The 21,546-nt window shown below is 50.1% G+C and overlaps 1 protein-coding gene across 1 annotated transcript in view; it reads right to left on the bottom strand.

The window, feature by feature from the left end:
• LOC116945849 (B-cadherin-like) overlaps positions 1-21,546 on the bottom strand; it is a 48,135-nt gene that overhangs the window by 3,501 nt on the left and 23,088 nt on the right. The window contains exons 3-13 of the mRNA XM_032960456.2: positions 14,160-14,377; positions 13,211-13,348; positions 12,402-12,554; positions 11,331-11,475; positions 9,466-9,632; positions 7,904-8,035; positions 6,122-6,304; positions 5,353-5,597; positions 4,876-5,012; positions 1,682-1,912; positions 1,060-1,287 (exon numbers count right to left, since the gene is read on the bottom strand). Coding sequence (XP_032816347.1) covers positions 1,060-1,287; positions 1,682-1,912; positions 4,876-5,012; positions 5,353-5,597; positions 6,122-6,304; positions 7,904-8,035; positions 9,466-9,632; positions 11,331-11,475; positions 12,402-12,554; positions 13,211-13,348; positions 14,160-14,377 — 1,977 coding nt within the window. The remainder of the gene's footprint in view (positions 1-1,059; positions 1,288-1,681; positions 1,913-4,875; positions 5,013-5,352; positions 5,598-6,121; positions 6,305-7,903; positions 8,036-9,465; positions 9,633-11,330; positions 11,476-12,401; positions 12,555-13,210; positions 13,349-14,159; positions 14,378-21,546) is intronic.

Below are 21,546 nucleotides of genomic sequence, written 5' to 3' on the forward strand. Positions count from 1 at the left end.
CCACTCTACCCCGCCGTGCAAGCCGTACAAGCCTTCACACGGCCACTCGCTAACAGCATCCCAAATCCCAACCGTCTCATGGAAGCTACAAGGGAGATTATTATGCTCGTCTTTGTTGTGTGCGACAGCATCTGAGAAAAGCTCCCTAGTGCGTGGGCTTTATTATAGCAGTGGCACCGTGCAGCTCTCCCACACACCCCCCCCCCTCCCCGTGTTGTTCGCTTCACGTTGTTGGGGGCTTCTTGAGGAGCTGAACGGAGCTGAATTTCCATCCTTGAAGAAGCTCCCAGCAAGTGGAACGGAATGTCGGAACTCATGCCCACCAAAATTCAGTACAACCCGAAAACACACCGCAGAGCGGCGACAACCCCCCCCCCCCCTCAGCTGGCTGGACTGTCGACCCTGATATTGGAACGGCGAGGACGGCAAACTTTATTTCGTCAAACTTTTTTCGCATAGCCTCTAAACCAAGGGTCCCCAACCCCCGGGCCGTGGACCGGTAGCGGTCCGTGGCCTGTTAGGAACCGGGCCGCACAGCAGGAGGTGAGAGCGGTGAGTCCGCGCGTGGCCTGCCCCCATTATTTTATTATTTACCACTTCCGTCCACGCCTCTTTCCCGCACTGCGCCACTCGTCTCAGTCACAGTGTTGGTATAAAGCCCACAAGCTCTAAGCCCTAAGTAGCCACAATGAGTAAAAAACAAATGTCGCTGGAGAGCTTCTTTGAAAAGGGGGAAAGACCCAATGATGAACCCCCCCCCCCCCACCCCAGTCCGTGAAAATCGGTCCCTGGTACCAAAAAGGTTGAGGACAGCTGCTCTAAACTGTATTGTTTATAAACACTATTTAGTTTGCAATCACTTCCTTACTCCATAATAACCTCCAACACCACTTTGTTGCAGCGCCTTGCAAGGTACCGCAGCAAAGGGAGGCGCCGGTATAAATTATAAATCGAGGTGCTGGCCATGACTGGGTTGCGGAGTCGGCGCCCCAAGCGCGTCTCTCCCTGCGCCGTGCCACCCTTCCAGCTGAGAGCCGGCGACGGGAGAGTTCGACTCACATAGCAGCAGCAGGAACGCCGTAAGGATGCCGATGATGGCGCCCATGCCCAGGCCGGCCGCCTGCCGCTCCGCCTTGCACACGTCATGGTCGCTGCATTCGCACACCTTGATCACCACTTCAGACACATGCCCCATCGGGGGTATCCCGTTGTCCGTAATGCGCACCGATATGTTGTAGGTGTCCACGGGCAGGTTCTCTTTCATAGAGTTCACCATCGCATAGTCGCCTGTTGGGGGGTGGAGAGGTTAGGGGTAGAGAGTGGAGAAGAGGCAACAGAGGGTTACTGGGAGAAAGCCCAAGGGTGGCGGGCAGAGAGTCAAGGTCGGACGGAGCAGATGAGCAGTCAGTGTGCGACAATCGACTGGGTCAGGACCCCCATGCTCTAACCTGCTATGATGCATCTACGATTCATCGATTAAACTTGATTGTAACGCTAAATTATTACAGGAGACAAGGTAATTGTAACCAAGCCCACCCCCCTACGCTAGAACACAGCAGAGCATTGGGATAGTTCAGACGGAGATACAACGCTAGGCGCCTTTTGACTTGCCAAGGCATTTTTAAGCAAGCGCCACCACAAAATGCACACCGTTATACCCTCACGGCTTCGTAACCGTTACCGAATTGCTTGAGCGACCACATCCTGGGCTGCCCGGGTTGCGTGAGGAGCTCGAAGATGTAGGGCCCCGTGTTGGGCGCCGCGTCAGCGTCAAACACCGTCAGGTTGATGGACTCCAGGTTGCGCCTCGCGCACACGACAATGGGCTGCGGCACGTCGAGCACCGGCGGGTTGTCGTTGACGTCCTTCAACGTCAAGAGCAGCGTCCCCGTTCCCGTGGCCGGAGGGGAACCTGACACACGGGACAGAGCAAACGATAGTAAAGATCATCATGATTATTATTACTAAGCGCCACAGTAGAAATGGGCACCGATAAAAAATGGTTTTCCATAGTTATAAATTGAGTTTGTTTTTGAAAGTTTCTATTTGTACGTACGTTGAGCTTCTTTCGCACCGTACGTAGCCAACCGTGCTAATTGGAGTTGCGGGGGAAGGACAACGAACTAAACACAGTTTCAACACTGCTGCTGCATATACAGCACATGGGTCGATAGTGAATTATATCAGTAGGTGGTTGGGGGGGGGAGGGGGGCACTTGAGCAACCTTGTGAGGGCAAAAAGAGGAGACCTTAAATAAACTACGGGGCTAGATTGGGACAGTTGCTGGAAAGCGCTAGGACATAGCATTGGCCGAGAAGGTTCAAGTGGGGAAAAAGGTGGGGAAATGGGATGCCGAGGAGAAAGATGGTTAGAGTCGGTTAAGGAAGACAGAAGGCGATTAGTGGAGAAGAGGAGGAGCAGACAGAACCTCGTGGAACGTTCGAGAAGGAATGGAGAGAGGATAAAAGGGGGAGGGGGGTGTGGCAAGAGCACCAGAGTGTGTCTGGTGCAGGAAAGAATACAGTGAGGGAAAAAAGTACTTGATCCCCTGTTGATTTTGTACGTTTGCCCACTGACAAAGAAATGATCAGTCTATAATTTTAATGGTGGGTTTATTTGAAGAGTGAGCGACAGAATAACAATACAAATCCAGAAAAACGCATGTCAAAAATGTTATAAATTGATTTGCATTTTAATGAGGGTGATAAGTATTTGACCCCTCTGCAAAACATGACTTAGTGCTTGGTGGCAAAACCCTTGTTGGCAATCACAGAGGTCAGACGTTTCTTGTAGTTGGCCACCAGGTTTGCACACATCTCAAGAGGGATTTTGTCCCACTCCTCTTTGCAGATCTTCTCCAAGTCATTAAGGTTTCGAGGCTGACGTTTGGCAACTCGAACCTTCAGCTCCCTCCACAGATTTTCTATGGGGTTAAGGTCTGGAGGCTGTCTAGGCCACTCCAGGAACTTAATGTGCTTCTTGAGCCACTCCTTTGTTGCCTTGGCCGTGTGTTTTGGGTCATTGTCATGCTGGAATACCCATCCACGACCCATTTTCAATGCCCTGGCTGAGGGAAGGAGGTTCTCACCCAAGATTTGATGGTACATGGCCCCATCCATCGTCCCTTTGAGGCGGTGAAGTTGTCCTGTCCCCTTACCAGAAAAAACACCACCGAAGCATAATGTTTCCACCTCCATGTTTGACGGTGGGGATGGTGTTCTTGGGGTCATAGGCAGCATTCCTCCTCCTCCAAACACGGCGAGATGAGTTGACGCCAAACAGCTCCATTTTGGTCTCATTTGACCACAACACTTTCACCCAGTTGTCCTCTGAATCATTCAGATGTTCATTGACAAACATCAGACGGGCATGTATATGTGCTTTCTTGAGCACGGGGACCTTGCGGGCGCTGCAGGATTTCAGTCCTTCACGGCGTAGTGTGTTAACAATGGTTTTCTTGGTGACTATGGTCCCAGCTGCCTTGAGATCATTGACAAGATCCTCCCGTCTAGTTCTGGGCTGATTCCTCACCGTTCTCATGATCATTGCAACTCCACGAGGTGAGCTCTTGCATGGAGCCCCAGGCCGAGGGAGATTGACAGTTCTTTTGTGTTTCTTCCATTTGCGAATAATCGCACCAACTGTTGTCACCTTCTCACCAAGCTGCTTGGCAATGGTCTTGTAGCCCATTCCAGCCTCGTGTAGGTCTACAATCTTGTCCCTGACATCCTTGGAGAGCTGTTTGGTCTTGGCCATGGTGTAGAGTTTGGAATCTGATTGATTGATTGCTTCTGTGGACAGGTGTCTTTTATACAGGTAACAAGCTGAAATTAGGAGCACTCCCTTTAAGAGTGTGCTCCTAATCTCAGCTCGTTACCTGATAAAAGACACCTGGGAGCCAGAAATCTTTCCGATTGAGAGGGGGTCAAATACTTATTTCCCTCATTAAAATGCAAATCAATTTATATCATTTTTGACATGCGTTTTTCCGGATTTTTTTGTTGTTATTCTGTCTCTCACTGTTCAAATAAACCTACCATTAAAATTACAGACTGATCATTTCTTTGTCAGTGGGCAAACGTACAAAATCAGCGGGGGATCAAATACTTTTTCCCCTCACTGTAGATTGCCTTATCCGGGGATGACTCGTGTGGACCCCCCTAACTTAGCCACATGGCTAACGGAGGTGTGGGTGCAGGCTTGCCCAGTTGAAACACATTGCTGTGTTTTACAAGCAAGGGACATGATGTGGTAATTAAGGCAGGCATTTAAGCTTGAGGTTTTTTTTTTACAGTTAATTACTAAAAAACTATTCAACTCTTTTTATTTTAACAGGTAAGGCCTACTGAGCTATACAGCTCTTTTTCAGAAGCGACCTGGCCGCAAATTATAGCTTAACAATGTGGATTATCACGTGGAAATTTATAGTAGCCAAATAATCTAAACACATGTTTCTAAATGTGGAGGGAAAAAACCGTAGGACCCAGAGGAAAATCCACGCAACCACTCCAAATATACAGGCATCAGGATCGGGATCGAACCTACGACCTCCTGCATACCAGGCGAGGTAGTTAACATCTCGTCACTGACTGATAGAAGGTTCTAGGAGCAGTGGGCTATAAATAGTATATAAGGGATGGGGAAAGGAGAGGTCAGGGTCCATTGGAGATTTCCCTATGAACCAAATGCTATTGGTGTACATCTGGAACGTGTGAATAAAAGCCAACCTGTAACCATACTCGCGTGTCCCGAACTCAACAATTTCACTGTAACTGGGGGCAAAATCCCCCCTACACCACCTTCTGGGTACAGAGCTCGGTGCGTTTGTGGTGTTGGCGCTGGGACGTTGAAGTTCGCCTCTGTGCGAGCTCCTACCGTTGTCCTTGGCGAGGAAGGTGGCGGCGTAGACGCTGTTGGTCACCATCTCGCGATCCAGCCTGGCCACCGTCGTCACAGAGCCCGTGTCGACGTCGACCGTCAGCCAGCTCATTGGGTCGCTGTTGATGAAGTAGCTGTGGCGTACAACAAAGACAACGATGAAGAGCCCCCCTCGTGCATAGCCTTTTTATGAACTTCTGGGGCAAAGCCCTGTGAGCGGGTGCCTACGATTGAGGCCAGCACTCCACAGGAGGAGGTGGTGTGGCCAATGCTCACGTTTACAGAGTGGCAGGTACGAGTAAAGGGTCGAGAAAAAAACTATGGTCGATCAAGCTTTCACAGAATGCCTCCCCCCCCCCCCCCTGCCCAACTAAGTCTGAGCCACTGGTCAATGAAGATCAGAGGTTGAGGGTGAAAGTTTGAGGGGGGGGGGGTTTGCGTGCGTGCGCCGCGCTTCACTGCGATGCACTGCACCTGATTTTCTGGTTCATTTCCTTGTCGGGGTCCTTGGCGGTGAGCACGGCCACGCTGTGGCCCACCGCGACGTCCTCCGACACGGACACCTTCTTGATGAGCGGCGTGAACTCGGGGGGCTCGTTCACGTCCTCCACCACGACAGTGACGGTCGCCGTGCTCAGTTTGTCGTTTGTCTGGAGTTCCACCTCGTTCTCGGCCCTCACCAACAACTTCACCAATTTCGTCGTCTCGTAATCCAGGCCCTGGTTTGAGCAAGGAGCGGGGAAAGGAGGAGGGGGGGGGGGGGTCAAGAGGCCATCATGGCCAATGCCACGGATGCCATCGCTTCCGTCCTTTGGAGAGATTCTGCAGCGGTTGTAATGTCAGCATTTGTTATCCAAGGGCTGCTCTCTTACTCTCTCAACACCACCACCACCATCTGGATTTAAATCCTCCCTGTGATTGCCAATATTTGAGTTCCATTCCAACACCTGTCTGGGAAACATGCCCTCATCCATCCTGCACACGTATGCCACCGATCACTACCGATGTCCGTCGCCAGCGCTACTCCCTTGGGAAAGGATCTTTTCCCAAAACATTTAACACGTTAAATCGTTTTCAGATAGACGGCAGCCCAAACGAAGGTGGTGGCATAGTACATGTGCACATCGATGATCCTTTATAGCGAACTGTGTTGGAATTGAGGCCCCTTCAGCTCCACAGCCACGGATAAGCTCCGACCCCCCCACCCAGTCGCCCCCCCCCCATCTCCCCCCAGGACATTCACCTTGACGACGGTGACGATGCCATTGTTGGAGGCGTCTGTTGGGATTTGGAAGTTCGCCGTCTCGTTGCCGCTCACGGCAATGAAGCGGGCTGCCCAGGCCTTGGTGTGGGGGTCATCGAGGTCGTTGACGGTGAGGGTGGTGCACGTGACGTCCACCGCGTTCTCCGGCACCCTGCAGTTGTACTGAACACCCACACAAAAAAGCACTGAGGGTCGCCACCTAATCCTGGTTTTCTCAGGATCGGCCCCCACCCTCTCTTTCTAAGATTTCCCGGGGGACATTTGCCAGTTGTGTAATAATACCCCACTCAAGACCATGCATCAACATGTAGCTCACTCCCCTCCTGTATTGCCAGATACCCTTCTTCCCAAGATGTGTCCAGTATTTTTGTACCCATGTATGTATATGCATGGGTTCAATCCCAATTCTGACGTCTATATTTGGACTGTGCATGTTCTCCCCGTGGTCACGTGCATTGTTCTCTGGACCTCCGTTTTTCCCCTCCGCATTTGAAACATGCATTTAGAGTATTTGGCTGCTATACATTTCTACGTGATAAGCTTCTAAAAAAATAGCTGTATAGCTCAGTGGGCCTTACCTGGTAAAATAAAAAAAAATTGTTGAGTTGTTTAGTTCGTAGTTTATGTACATAGCCAACCTTGCTAACCATGAGGTGGCAGCCCTAAGTGTTGACTGTGCGGTGCAGTGCAATGTAGTGGTATAGTGTGGTGCAGTGCAATGTAGTGGTGTAGTGTGGTGCAGTGGAATGTAGTGGTGTAGTGTGGTGCAGTGGAATGTAGTGGTGTAGTGTGGTGCAGTGCAATGTACTGATGTAGTGTGGTGCAGTGCAGTGTAGTGTGGTGCAGTGCAATGTAGTGGTGTAGTGTGGTGCAGTGCAATGTAGTGGTGTAGTGTGGTGCAGTGCAATGTAGTGGTGTAGTGTGGTGCAGTGCAATGTAGTGGTGTAGTGTGGTGCAGTGCAATGTAGTGGTGTAGTGTGGTGCAGTGCAATGTAGTGGTGTAGTGTGGTGCAGTGCAATGTAGTGGTGTAGTGCGTGCAGTGCAATGTAGTGATGTAGTGTGGTGCAGTGCAATGTAGTGGTGTAGTGTGGTGCAGTGGAATGTAGTGGTGTAGTGTGGTGCAGTGGAATATAGTGGTATATTGTGGTGCAGTGCAATGTAGTGGTGTTGTGTGGTGCAGTGGAATATAGTGGTATATTGTGGTGCAGTGCAATGTAGTGGTGTAGTGTGGTGCAGTGGAATATAGTGGTATATTGTGGTGAAGTGCAATGTAGTGGTGTTGTGCGGTGCAGTGCAATGTAGTGATGTAGTGCGGTGCAGTGTAGTGGTGTAGTGCGGTGCAATGTAGTGGTGTAGTGTGGTGCAGTGTGGTGCAGTGCAATATAGTGGTGTAGTGCGGTGCAGTGCAATGTAGTGATGTAGTGCGGTGCAGTGTAGTGGTGTAGTGCGGTGCAATGTAGTGGTGTAGTGTGGTGCAGTGCAATGTAGTGGTGTAGTGTGGTGCAGTGCAATGTAGTGGTGTAGTGTGGTGCAGTGCAATGTAGTGATGTAGTGCGGTGCAGTGTAGTGGTGTAGTGTGGTGCAGTGCAATGTAGTGGTGTAGTGTGGTGCAGTGTAGTGGTGTAGTGTGGTGCAGTGCAATGTAGTGATGTAGTGCGGTGCAGTGTAGTGGTGTAGTGCGGTGCAATGTAGTGGTGTAGTGTGGTGCAATGCAATGTAGTGGTGTAGTGTGGTGCAGTGTGGTGCAGTGCGGTGCTCACGGTGATCGGGTCGAAAATGGGCGGATTGTCGTTGGCGTCGGTCACCGTGATGATGGCGGTTGCCGTGGCGGTGAGGCCCGTGGTACCGTACCCATCGCTCGCCTCCACGATCAGCTTGTACGTCTTCGTCACCTGTGCCGACCCACCCATCGGTGCGCATTTTACACGGTGCACTTCACATCACCGCCAAGCATCTCGAGAGCGTGAGATAATATTTGCTCGTTTGGAATCTATTAAATAATTTCTTTAAAATAATAAAGCAATGTTCCGTTTACGTGACAAACCTTACTTATTGGCTGTGTCGGGTGGTGGCGGGTTTAACGACAAATGTATATTTACGCGATCTAAACCTGTATTATGGATGATATTGCTCGCGAAAGCCTACGCGTTAAACAAAGCAATGTACCCCTAGGCAATATTATTTTAAATGAAATAAAATCTGTATTCTAATTAAGAGCAGTTTATAAGACAAGGAATAACATTGTATAAGTGGATACCCAGCACGCACTTTGTAGGTGCACTACATCACAGGTGCACTGAAGATCAGGGTCTTAAATAAACACATTGCATCTCTGCTCCTCTGGTGGTTACGCGGAGATATTTATGTAGCTCTGGAGCCCGGCGGTTAGAGGCACAACTGCCCAAAGTCAACCAAATCGACACCGACCCTAGCCATGCCCCGTGAGCAAGCATGGCACCCGTAGAAAAAAATAAAAAAAATTCTAGAGACCACGGCCTGGCCGGTGCCGGCTAGGCCGTGGCTCAGCTAGAGCCACGGCCTCTTGGCAATATGCAGACCGAGCAGCCGTTCTTAGCTCGGTGAGAAAGTTCAATCGGTGCAAGGCAACATTTGGGAATCGGAGAAAGCCACAAGGTGTCAATGTAGCTAACCGTGCTAATCAGGGGTGCAGGGGAAGGACAACGATGATCTTAGCCACTGCCTCCCTCTTCCGCCCCCCCCACAAACCCCCAAACAGTTGCCCTTTCTCACAGTGCTGCGATGAAAAGATCATACTTAGCACACGGAGCAATAGCATCGCTCGTTTTACTGCCAAGAAGAGGGGAGAAAATTGTGAAGATTTCAATCAACGTTACAAACGACCAAAATAATTGTAGAAAAATGGGTTGAATAGTAACGTATTCTTTAAGTGTTAGGTGGCCAACTAGTGTACAAATTACGTTGCGTTTAATTTTTTAAAACAGACTTAGGGTGGCTTTCAAAGCAGAATGAAGAATATTTTTTAAGCTAAGAAACAAGTGTAGTGTACAGCAACAGCCAAGGACTCTTGGCGAACAAAGCATGAGCTATATTTCAAAGGGTTGCAAAGACTAAATAAGCTGGTGTGGTTTATCGGCAAAGCTGCAGTCGCTCAAGGGACAGCCACGTCAGGACGTCTGTAGCCAACTCACCTGGGATGCAGATACTGGGCCAAAGCCAGGCCGGGATCGTGCGATGATGTGATGGGGCATGCAAGGACTCTATAGCTCTTGTGGGCCTTACTCAGTAAAATAAAAAAAAAACTGTTTATTAATAATTTAGCCGAGTCAACTCCGGTACTCACCTCTCTGTCGAGGCCGGAAGCAAGGGTGCGGATATTTCCGGTGGCCGTATTAATTGTGAACATCAGCGGAACGGGCGGTTCCTGGCTCAGGATCTTGTACTTAAGGATGCCTCCGTCCTGGTTGGGGTCGTCCTTGTCGGTGGCGGTGACGTCCATCACAGACGTTGCTGTCGGGAGCGCACGGAGCGGAGAGCGCGTCACGACTCAGCCAAGCGTATAGAGTGGAGTAACAACGCGGGCACGCGTGATACACATGGCACTGCCCGTTGACTCGGGCTGCCGCATCGCAATACGATATAAATGTTTACAAAAGTGTTTAGGAGTAGAGCGGTGACGGTATGTCACACTCGCCTCGGGAGGAGTGACGTCACGTCCCCTCGGGGTATTTGAGGGGGGACCAGTGACGTAGATGGGCTCTTCGCCAGGAGCCGGGTTCGTGAGCGGTAGGGAAGTGGGGACACCGAGGTAGGGGAGAAATAGCACCATGCTAGGGGGGGCTACTTTACCCGGCTGGCCGAGTTGGATGAACCGTCAGTCAGCACAGTGGGAAGAGCCCGTGAGTCTGGGAGGCGTAGGGATTCCCAGTACCCTTTCCCCTGGGGAGATTTAGCTTATCTAAAAAGTCTTGTATTAGCCCTTCCCCAAAAGTGAGGCGAAAGCCCTTAATAAACCGTTTGGCGTCAGCCCCGACAACGTCTGCCTTCGTGTCGTCTTTAACAGCACAACAAAAGGATAGTTATCACAAATAGTTTTTTAAGTAGCTTGCCTTTGTTTTGATTTTATTTAAATTTTTGGCTTTATTGTACTAGGTTTTTTTTTACTATTGGTGTGTCGGTATTTTGCGTTTCTAAAAAATATTTACCTCGGATGTAAACTTTTGAAATTATCAATTTGAAAGGTGCTTTATATAAATAACTGTACTATTATAACTTTTAGGGTTGCTGCGATGTTGATACTACGCCATATCGCACGATACAGGGTCCATGACATTAATATTGTCCATTTTTTTAACTAACATTTTATTGTAATTATCATGGCTCAATTTTTTCACAAAAACCTAATAAAATAATAGGAATGTCATTTCACGAAAATAATGAAATTTCAGATTATAATGATCATCAAGGCCTATGGCAGGCCTGTGTTGCATTCACTGCATACAAATAACTTTCAAGTAAAATTTTGATTTAAAGCTTTCGTGACTGCAGAGATTCATATTCTTGGTTCTTTCGGTAAAGTCACGTAGAAGGGAAACAATAAAATAATAAAAATAGAAAACAATAAAATTCTCACGACGTTTCGACTGCAACACAAGCAATCATCATCAGGTGTGAAAACCATAGCAAGAAATTTTTTAAAAAGTGGCGTTTAAAAAAAAAAGTACATCTAAGCATAGGAACAGGACGACACAAATGTAAGTTAAATACAATAACAATCTTAGCAGAAACCATCTCGATAATTTTCATATCACGCATATCATGACGTTTAATGTCATGATATGCGTTCGAGTATTTGGCTGCTGCTTTCAATTGCTACGTGAGAAGCCACTTCGTTGAGCTATCATTTGTGGCCAGGTCACTTCTGATAAGGAGTTATATCGCTCAGTAGATCTGACCAGGTTTTGTTTAGAACCGGGTGATGGGCTAGAGAGACGCAGTGATTCTGTCTTGCGAGGGGAAATTGGTTATATCTCAGCTATATAGCTCAGTGGGGGCTTTACCTGGTAAAATGAAAAAGTGTTTAGTATATTTATATAATGTGGCATCTTTGAAATATTACATTGCAGCAACCCTGCGTACGATACACCAAAGTGCCGCCACATTGCGGCAGCCATCCCCTGCCCTACAGGTTGAAGTTGAGGTCCACACCTGGGAGGGATCCCTCGGGCACGGTGCCAAAGTACTCAGTCTCCGCAAACTGGGGGCGGTTGTCGTTTTGGTCGATGACGATGATCTGCAGGTCCACCGGATCCTCCAGGTTGTTCCCATTTGTGTCGACCGCGTAGCCCTTGAGCTGCAAGGTTCGGAGAAACCGGCAATGTATGAATGGAAATGTATTTTTAACTTATTTTGCACCATACGGTAGCCAATCGCGCTAATCGGAGGTGCGGGGGAAGGACAATAAACTGAACACAAAAAGCAGTTATAAAGAAATGACTTTTCAATCTACGTTTAAAAATGCATAGCAGAGCCATCATCACCATTATCGTCATTGGTTTTATGATCCATCCACAGCTGGATTGAGGTCTCCTAAAGTTGTTGCCATCTCTCGCAATCTCACAGTGCAAAAATCTATCGAGCTTCTGCGCACGAGCTGACCTCATTGCTCCTTAAGTGCACGACTCATGAATGTGTTGTGTCAATGAGCACTCGCTGACAGCAAATATTTCAGCAGTCTATCGAGGTGAAAATAGGGACTTGCGTGTGTGATGTGTCCATATATGTATGCTGGGCTGCGCCTGTGTGCATATAGGTGGGGAGTGATTGGTGCATTGGCACGATGATTCTAGTGAAATGGGTTCGATCCTCAGTCATTAAGATTGCCCTCTGTGGAGAAGGCTCGTGAAGGACACGATTGGGCAGTTGGGGGCAGCCATGACCCCAGCAACAACGAAGGGCCAGAGGAGCGATGCTCACAACGAGCAGAGTGCCTGCCAGCTAAAACAAAACAATTTGGCGCAGTGGGAAGCACAGTCACTTCAGATATTCACCCTCTATCAACTGGCTCCGTCTCATGTACAATCTTCCACTTCACGTGGGTCTCACTGTGCGTACCTAGCACGGCACAAACGCCGTGGCAGTGTCACGGCCACCGACTGGTGAATGGGTGGTATGGCAGCTGTTTGTTTGGTGGATGAGAGGCCGCGCACGTGTTCCGGTTGTGGCAGCGTGTGTGCGTGTGTGCGTGCGCGCGAGCGAACTCGCGTTTGCTCTGCGCACCATGTACATGTCGCTTTCCTCACGGTCCAGAATCTTGTTCACGAACAACCATCCGGTGCCGGACTCGATGGAGAACACGCCGATGGGAGCTTGGTCAGCTCCAGGCCCCGTGATGCTGTAATGAACACCGGTCTTGACCTTGTCCGACTTGATCTGAAAACGCGCAGGTTTGCACGCGGGGAATGACAATAACGTCATTGGCGTTTTTTTTGCAGATATAGTTTTGGCGTCAAAGAAACATCTGCACAGGGGCGTACGATGAAAATTATAGAAACAAATTTTTACCAGGAAAGTCGAGAGTCGTGTCTCAATGACGCGTGTTTCAAGAGGGTCTTGGCTACATTGGGATAGTAAGGAAATCCCATTCACTGGCCTTTATAGCTTCGTGCGGAAAAAGAAACCGAAGACCCCAGAGAAAACCCAGGCTGTACGCAAAGGGGGATGGCACTCGTCTGTACAACCGGGGGCAGAAGGGCCTTTGAGACACAGGGCACAAGGAGAGAGAGAGAGAGCACGCGAATGAGCGACAGAGATGCACCGAGATACAGAGATGGGGGGGGGGGAACTTTAAGACACACACAGAAAGGTGTTTGGAGAGTGATAAGGGAAACAAAGAGAAAACCAGACACGTACAAAAAGAGAAGGTGAAATTAGAAATATGGAGATTAAAACAGATGACCGGACACAACAAAATATACAGACAGACTTTGGGGCCCGAATGAAGTCTGAGGGGGGTCCCCGCACACATGTCTCTTGTGTGTAAACGTTGGTGGTGGCGGTGCCAGATGCTGGGGCGTGGGAGGCCTTGCCTGCACGAGTTTCTGAGGCAGCGTTCCACGGTCATTCTCGGTGATCCTGATGGGCGGGATGACCCACGCACGCTTGTGGCGCCGCTGGTTCCGGGACCCGGGGTCGCTTCTCCACGGCATCAGCACCAACGTCTCGTCCTGCACACGCACCGTCGCAAGCATCCACCCCACGCCCGCAGCCGTTCCAGAGCGCATATTAAGGCCGGAGTGGCGTACGAGGCGGTGGTGCCGATGGCACCACGTCCGGCCGCCTTCATCTCTGCATTACCGACGTTCACATATATTGCACCAGATATGCATACAAGGGCGAGTTGAACCTAGGGAAGGCCCAGGACCGATTGACAATTCACTTGCCGCCGATGTTAGCCTTGGCCGGGAATCGAAAACAGATTGCCGGGTTCGGGCCGCAGTCGCTAACCACCGCATCAATTGTGGGACCGTGTTCTCCGACTACTTTGCTATAAACGTGGTAAGAGTTGAGGTGAAAGCCAGATTTAGTGCTCTGGTCAGGGTTTACCACAACGGGTTGGCAACCAAACTAACAAGAGCCATGGTTTTACATATTCCGCAAAAAACTCGCTATTTCAAGAACCGCAATACGACACGGTCCTTAATAAATAACGTCACGAAGCAGTCGTTAAAGAGCCGCGTGCGGCTCCGTAGCCACAAGTAGCCAACCACTGCCTATGGTAAACCGGACTTCTATGGTGAACTGAACTTTCGGTCAGGGGTCGGTGACCAAAATAACAGGAGGTGGTATTTTTATTTTTATTTCAAGAGCCCGCACTGCAGTCCTTAAGGAGCAGCATGCGGCTCCAGAGCCACAGGGTTTGCCAACCCCAGGTTTAGCACAAGGATTATTGTTAGAGCCAGGTTTAGAAATTGGGGTCTGGATTAGCACCAGCGTTCACGGTAAAAAGCCAGGTTTTGTCGATAGGCTTGGGCGTACCTCATCGTGCATGTGCTTCTTGGCCTGCAGCTGCACCACGGTCCTCAGTGTCTGTCCCGTGCCAGGGTCGAGAGCCGTGACCTCGAACGCCGTGACCCCGGTCTTCAGGTGGAGCCGCTGTGCCGCGCGAACCGTGCCGTCCGACGCCACGGTGAAGCGGGGGTCGCCGGCCTCCAGCAGTGTGCTTTCACTGTCGCCGCGGCACGCTGAGAATGCCACTGTGGGAAGGAGGGCGCATTGGTGATCATTGCCGTCATCATCATCGTCGTCGTCAGTAGCAGCAGCAGCAGCAGCAACATCACCATCATTATGTTCATAACGATGTTCATCGACAACAGCAGTATCCGCATCATAATCATCATCACCACATTACTGCAGATTTATTGGGCCTTTCTTTTATGAACGTAAAAAAGAATAGACAAAAAAACGAAATTGGCAAAAATATTCCCACCTTTCCAAAATGCCAGAGTTAAAATCAGGTTCACCCAGTGCAGTGAGTCATGATATCAGCCTGGTCACCAATGACTGCACGATTTTTTTCAAATATGAAATTGGTTTTGCACTCAATTCTGGCAAAATTCCAGCTCTGAGAATTATGCAACTCGTCCGACTGCCGTGTGACTATCTCTGGGGGGCGCCACGGTAGCGAGACGTTAACTACATCGCCTGGTATGCAGGAGGTCATGGGTTCGATCCCGAACCTGACGCCTAAATATTTAGATTTAGATTTAAAGCTTTCGTGACTGCAAGGATTAATCTTCTTTGATTCTTTCGGTAAAGTCACGTAGAATGAGAATAAAATAATAAAATAAAACAATGAAATTCTCACGACGTTTTGGCCACAACACAAGTAGCCTTCTTCAGGTGAAGGAACAAAACTGTCGGGACGACAGAGCTTTAATGAACGCTGCTAAGATTTGTAGCGCCTTTTAAGCTGGTTGAGAGAAGTGAGGCACCTTGACAAAGGGGTTTACATATCAAACAGGCGAATTTATCAGCTATTTCAATGATAAATTCTCCTGTTTGATATGTAAACCCCTTTGTCAAGGTGCCTCACGTCTCTCAACCAGCTTAAAAGACGCTACGAATCTTAGCAGCGTTCATTAAAGCTCTGTCGTCCCGACATTTTTGTTCCTTCACCTGATGAAGGCTACTTGTGTTGTGGCCGAAACGTCGTGAGAATTTTATTTGTTTTATTTTATTATTTTATTCTCATTCTACGTGACTTTACCGAAAGAACCAAAGAAAATAAATATTTAGAGTTTGCATGTTCTCCCCCGTGATCGCATGGATTTTTCTCCGGGTCCTCTGTTTTTTCTCTCCACATTCAGAAACATGTGTATAGTGTAATTAATTGGCTGCTATACATTTCAATATGACAAGCCACTTCGTTGAGCTATCATTTGTCACCAGGCCGCTTCTGAAAAAGAGCCACACAGCTCAGCAGGCCTGACCATGTTTTTGTTTAGAACCGGGCGACGGACAGTGGAGACGCAGCGATTCTGTTTTGCGAGGGAGACCTGGTTCCCTTGTCAGCAGTGTTGCTTGCGTCCCGAGCTCACCGCTCACCACCAATGCATGGGCGCGCTGCTCACGCTGCTGCGAAGCACGTGGGTGGCGGTTCTTAGCTCAAGCGAAGCCACCGTTAACTCTGCATGCATTATGTATGCGGATCGTTGCGCGAGGTTGAAGGGCTTAGACTGTTCAGGACGTGGATGTTTCCGGATCAATATCTCACATTGCACTTAGATGGAAAAAAACCCTCTTCCTCTGGAGTGCAATTAAATAAGAAATGTAGAATTTAGGGGCGGGGGGTTGTTATACTTTTTGCCGCGTTTCACTTTTCGTTAAAAGGCTGCTTTAAAAAAAAAAGTCGACAAGGGGAAAAAAATCCAGCATCTGACCACTTTGCAAACGCACCGTGCATATCCCGGTGGGTACAGCGCGCAATGCGTTGTGACTTTAATCCCATGATGCTGTGCGGGGGTTGAAACATTTCACCTTGCGGGAGTGGGTTACTGTGCGGCCGGAATGCCGTTACGTTCTCCATTTCACAATTGTACTTCTCTTCCTGGCATTCCGAGCAAGGAATCTGCTCGTGTGCAGCTGCTGGGTGGATTGTTGCATAGTGGGACAGCGGTAGTGGCGGGGGTGCCGGCAGCTAGGGGAGGCCTTCATCTAGCAGTGGATCGATCGTGGCTAACGATGAAACTGCATTCCACATGGGCATTAAAAGCATGACGTTTCATATCACAGGGATCAGGAGACAGAGGAACGGACGAGACTGGACGGGTGCCAACTCTACCCCACCCCCCCCTGCCGCGAGGGTACAGGCGAATCTTCCCGGTGGCACCAGCACTCGGTTCGCCTGCCATCTATCGACAATCTCTCACGAGCCCTTGCATTCAACCGTTGGGAGTCATGCGTGTTCAACCTTGCCGCCAATGTTCAATGTAAACAAAAAAATATATTTTAAGCACGAGTCGACTTTGTGGCACCAGCCAATCACCAGCAGTAGCTTGCCGTGGCATATCCAAGTCGTGCACAGCCCCGACTGAAGGCGCGGCTTTGCGAGGGTCTACACTGCCACTCCGCGGTTATTTTGTTTTCAGCTGGAAAACAAATTTATCGCAAACATTCACCCGGAACCCTATACAGATCAGATATTTCATTCCATGGAACCACATCAATGGGCATCTCTGCAGGCGGAGTGGCTGTGTGTGTGTGCGTGTGTACACGTGTGCCCACCACAAGGGCTTAAAACCAGTCCGACTAGATGGAAATACGCAACGTGGTGATTTTTCCCGATTACAAGTGTGTGCGCTGTGCCGATACAGCAGGTGGAACCGACTACCGTGGCCAGCGAGCTCCCAAAGGCCGATCGATGGGTGAGACTGCTGCAGGCCAGAGGCAATCCAAACAGAGCAGTGTGAGTTTATATATATGAAATATATATTTATATATACATTTTTATGTATGTTGAACCTCTTTTGCACTGTACGTAGCCAACCGTGCTCATCGGAGGTGCGGTGAATGCGAGGTGCCACCTGGCCACATTATCCAGCACACTGACCAATATTCTGAAGTCTCATCTGAGATGTGAGATCCTAGGCTTGGGCAGGTGATCAGGGTGCTGTTCCGTGATATATACATCTCATGGTTGCCGAGCACAAGGACAAAGCTCCAAAACGCCAAGGTGCCAGCAGCAAACAGCACTCCTCAAAGTATAAAAACCTAGTCGGCACGTTTCCTGAATTGAGCTTACAGAAACTTGGTAATGAGAGACGATGGGACAGAACTCCGGAGCGGATCGGTGCAATGGAAAGAGAACGAGAACCGGATTACTGCCCCGACCACGCAATGATTGGGGCTCGTAAAATTTGGCAAACGGCGATGTCCACCTCGTAAACGAGTGCACTGAAGTCTTGTCGAGAAATGTTGTGGAAATGAAGCGGTGGGGAGGAGCATGAGCGGTGATGCGCACTGCGGATGTCCTAGGGGATGGGTCACAAAGTCTGTGACGGACAACTCGATGTTTTGGAATTCTCAAAGCTGGAATTTAGTCACGTGCAGAACCAAACTTTTAAGGGGCGGGTTTTTTCCATGCCATCACTGGTAGCCGGGCCGAAAACAGACTCACTCATCACTACACCTGAGAACGCGTTTTAATCGCAACTCGGTTTCATGTCAGTCTCTGGGTCTTCGTGAGTCATTGGTAACCAGTCTGAGAACATGACCACACCACAATTGAGAACCCAGTTTTACTCACTGGCGGCTGCCCGAACACAGAATCTCACCCCCAGTGACTAAATGCATCGGCAGTGATAAACACTTTGTGTTTGTCGTGAAAACACGAAGGATGGAGCTATCGATTGCAACACTGTAGGGACACGAGAGCCATAAAACGTCCCACACAAGCTGTTGATTGCGACCGTTTTACTACTAGTTTAAAGGTCCATCTCAAAAAGTACTCAATGGCCAACGAGGGTAATGATGTCACCACAACCTCATCATTGTTTTCTTATGCTAGTTTCCGGCAGTTTTTGAAAATGTAACCGTTTGACCTCTCATTGCATTCCACAAATATCCGCCTCACCGCACCCCCTGCCTTTGGTCGCCGACCTCTGGGTGCCACTCCAGTGACTTCCCCCTCCTCCATAGGGCACACGAGTCCCCCAGCCTCGCCCCTCCCGATCGCATCCTCCTCTTCGTGATTACATCTCCGGCACGCTTTATTGCCACATTCCATTCAGAACTTCCAAGTCGCTAACTCTATCCATCGGCCGAGCATGGGCCACAAAAAACTATCGTGGGGGAGAGGAGACGCACGGTGGGCTGCAACCGCTCACACAAATTGCACCCCAAGTGTTGCTTGACACACCTCAAGTCACAGGCCACGGATCCTATGGTGCACAGCTAATTCCCCCACCTTCCATGTCCTTGAGTTGGTCAATTCATTTGATAAAAACGTTGATGTCCCATGGTGGTGAGATGTTGACTACCTTGCTCAGTATACAGGAGGTCACGGGTTAGATCCCAACCCTGACGCCTGTATATTTAGAGTTTGCATGTTCTCCGTGTAATTTTCTCTGGATCCTCTGGTTTTGCCCTCCATAATTTCAAAAATGCGTCTCGAGTATTTGGCTGCTCGAAATTTCCCACGCAACAAGCCACTTCGTTGAGCTATAATTTGTGGCCAGGTCGCTTCTGAAAACGAGCTATATAGCTCAGCGGGCCTTAGTTCCGAGTACATGGCCATCATGTTACTCCTCACACCCAATCACTCACCGATACCGCCATTCCTCATCAATTATTCGTAGACCGGTTGGCACTGGGCCCTGGTGCGAGGATTAAATAACAGGGACCACTGCCCCGCTCCCCTCTTCATATGTTAGCCCGGAGCCTTTGCCCCCTCCTGCCCCGTGGGTGCTGCCGGTGCAGTTGCACCGGCCTGCACAACCCGACACAGCTGAAAGGCCACCACCCCCCCCACCCCTCCCTGAGCGTGTGTGGACTCGAGAGAGACTGGGGACCGACCCCGCGGCGCACCGCCCACGTTCGCCTCATTGCCCTCGTGTCGGGTTTCGGGAGGCCCACCTCTCACGCGTCGCGCGATGAGCTCACGGCTACGGCAGCACGGTTTCGGCGCCGACACTCGTCTCTGCCCCCCACCCCCACCCCCCGCCGCTTTGTTCAACAGAATTTCTTACGCCTCGCGGGAGAAAACAATAACCTCGGAGGAAAAAGAAAACACAAACTCGCGCAGAGAGACGGGGCGAGGGCCGTGCCTCTCCGTGCTCGAGTGAGCGTGGGACAGTGCTCGTCTTCGTTGGTGGCCCCTCCCCACCCACCAGCCACAAGTGGAAATTGCACATTCCTATGGCAGGGGGCGATACATTTCAAGTTCCTGCTTTAAAAAAAAAGATTTTGGTATGGATGCCGGACCCCCCACCGCAACACTTCCTGTCCCCCAACAACACATCTTCACCAACCGGTGTTGACCAGCGTGGTGAAGCATGATCGAACGTCCACCGTCACTGCCAGTGTTATATAGGAGGCTTGCATCCAGACAGTGGATTGACAACAGGTCGTAAGAAAAACACGATTTACGGGCCACTTTGACGTTAAAATATTTTACTTGCGAAAAACGCCGTGAGATGGAACATCTCGTTTGCAAGGGTGTCCAAGGTGTCAATTGCAAAGGAGACGTTTGGACGTCATGGGCTCGGTTTACACAAAGGCTGCTACGACCACTGACACACATCCATTGCTGTAGCTCGTTTTAAAAAAAAAATCCAACCTAGCGAAGGAGGTAAACGATGCACGGGCGAAGATTGTCCACCCAGCTGGAACTTGGATCTCGTATCTTTGCAAAGAGCTGTAATCGCGGCGCCACCCAGCCTGAGGGGGTGGCGGGGAGGGGGGTAATTACACGAACTACAGCCGAGCGAACATTGTTTCGGACGCAAGCGGTGAAGCAGGTGTGTGGTGGGGGAGGAGGATCGGCCAAATGTCACAAATCGCATGGGCTCGAGTGTTCCCCCCTAGAGCCCTCCACCGCGCTCGGGCACTCGATAAATAAATAACAAGGGGGCCCTCGCGTGGGCGACAATGCGTCTCTCGCGCGGGCGGCGCATTGCGAGCTAAGCTCACCGGCGGTGTGCTACGCTCGGGGCGCAGGACAATGGCTGGGATTTCAGGTGGTGATCCCCACCGCAGGGCGGAACGTGACACCTCCCGTCCCATCGCACGCCATCACAAAGCATCTGCACCCCAGCGCATCCCATGGGGTTCATCACATTGGAGCACTGCGGTGGGGAGATGTTAAATATTGTGCCTGGAATACAGGATGTCGTGGGTTCGATCCCGACCCCAACACCTGTCCTGGAGTTTGCGTGTCTCTCTCTCTCTGTGCCCGTGTGGATTTGTCGCCGGGTCCTCCGGTTTTACCTCCACATTTAGAATCAACACGCGTTTAGAGTATTTGGCTGCTATAAATTTGCACGTGAAAAGCCACTTCGTTGAGCCATCACTTGTGGTCAGGTCACTTCTGAAATAGAGCCACGTAGGCTCAGTGGGCCTTACACCTGGTAAAATAAAAAGTGTTCGTGGGGTAAGTGTTGAATCCCCCCCCCCCCCACCCCGTCATCATCACATCCCCCTGAGATCCCATCGCATGCCACCACAAAGCGCACCTCATCGAATCCCATCAAATCTACTGTCACACCATTACCACATGACATCCTCACAAGGCATTAGAAACCCAGCGCATAACGTCAGACCCTCATCATGCTCATCTGATGGCACGTACCACCACATCACAGCCCTGACATTCCATCAGAACCTTTCAAACACCCACCCATCACGTCTCTTCCCATCCTATCAGACACCATGGCGTGGTCATAAACATAAGTATAGTGGGGACAAAGGTGGCTGGGCGCGGTGCTGACCACGCCACCCCCCTTCATGCGTTGTTGACCTTAATAGGTGCTCGCTAAACGACAGTTGCCACGTCAGTTTTGGTAAGCTAAACTGGGTATCATATTACTTATCTTAGGTGTACGTGCATGGGGTGTGCGTACAATTGCGTTGTCGGTGTGTGTCGGTGTGTCTAGGCGTGCGCATGCGTGGACGTGGGATGAGATAGAACTAAGCCCCTCACAGATGTTTTCGGTGAAGTCACCGCCACTTACTAACGAATAGCATTATTGTTGTTGCTGTACGCACGTGCGTTTTGCTGTGCGTGCGACGATCTCCCATAAAGCCTTTCAGCCAAGTGCTGTTAGCGAGCACCGATTAAGGCTGGAGCAACGCACGAGGGGGTAATGTAGCTAACACCACGACTGCCCGTCCAGTGATGTTCATACGCCAAGCCATGTAAGGCCGA

Source organism: Petromyzon marinus, chromosome 25 (genome assembly GCF_048934315.1).
Source record: "Petromyzon marinus isolate PM22_M1 ecotype Great Lakes invasive population chromosome 25, UKy_Petmar_22M1.pri1.0, whole genome shotgun sequence".
NCBI lineage: Eukaryota > Metazoa > Chordata > Hyperoartia > Petromyzontiformes > Petromyzontidae > Petromyzon > Petromyzon marinus.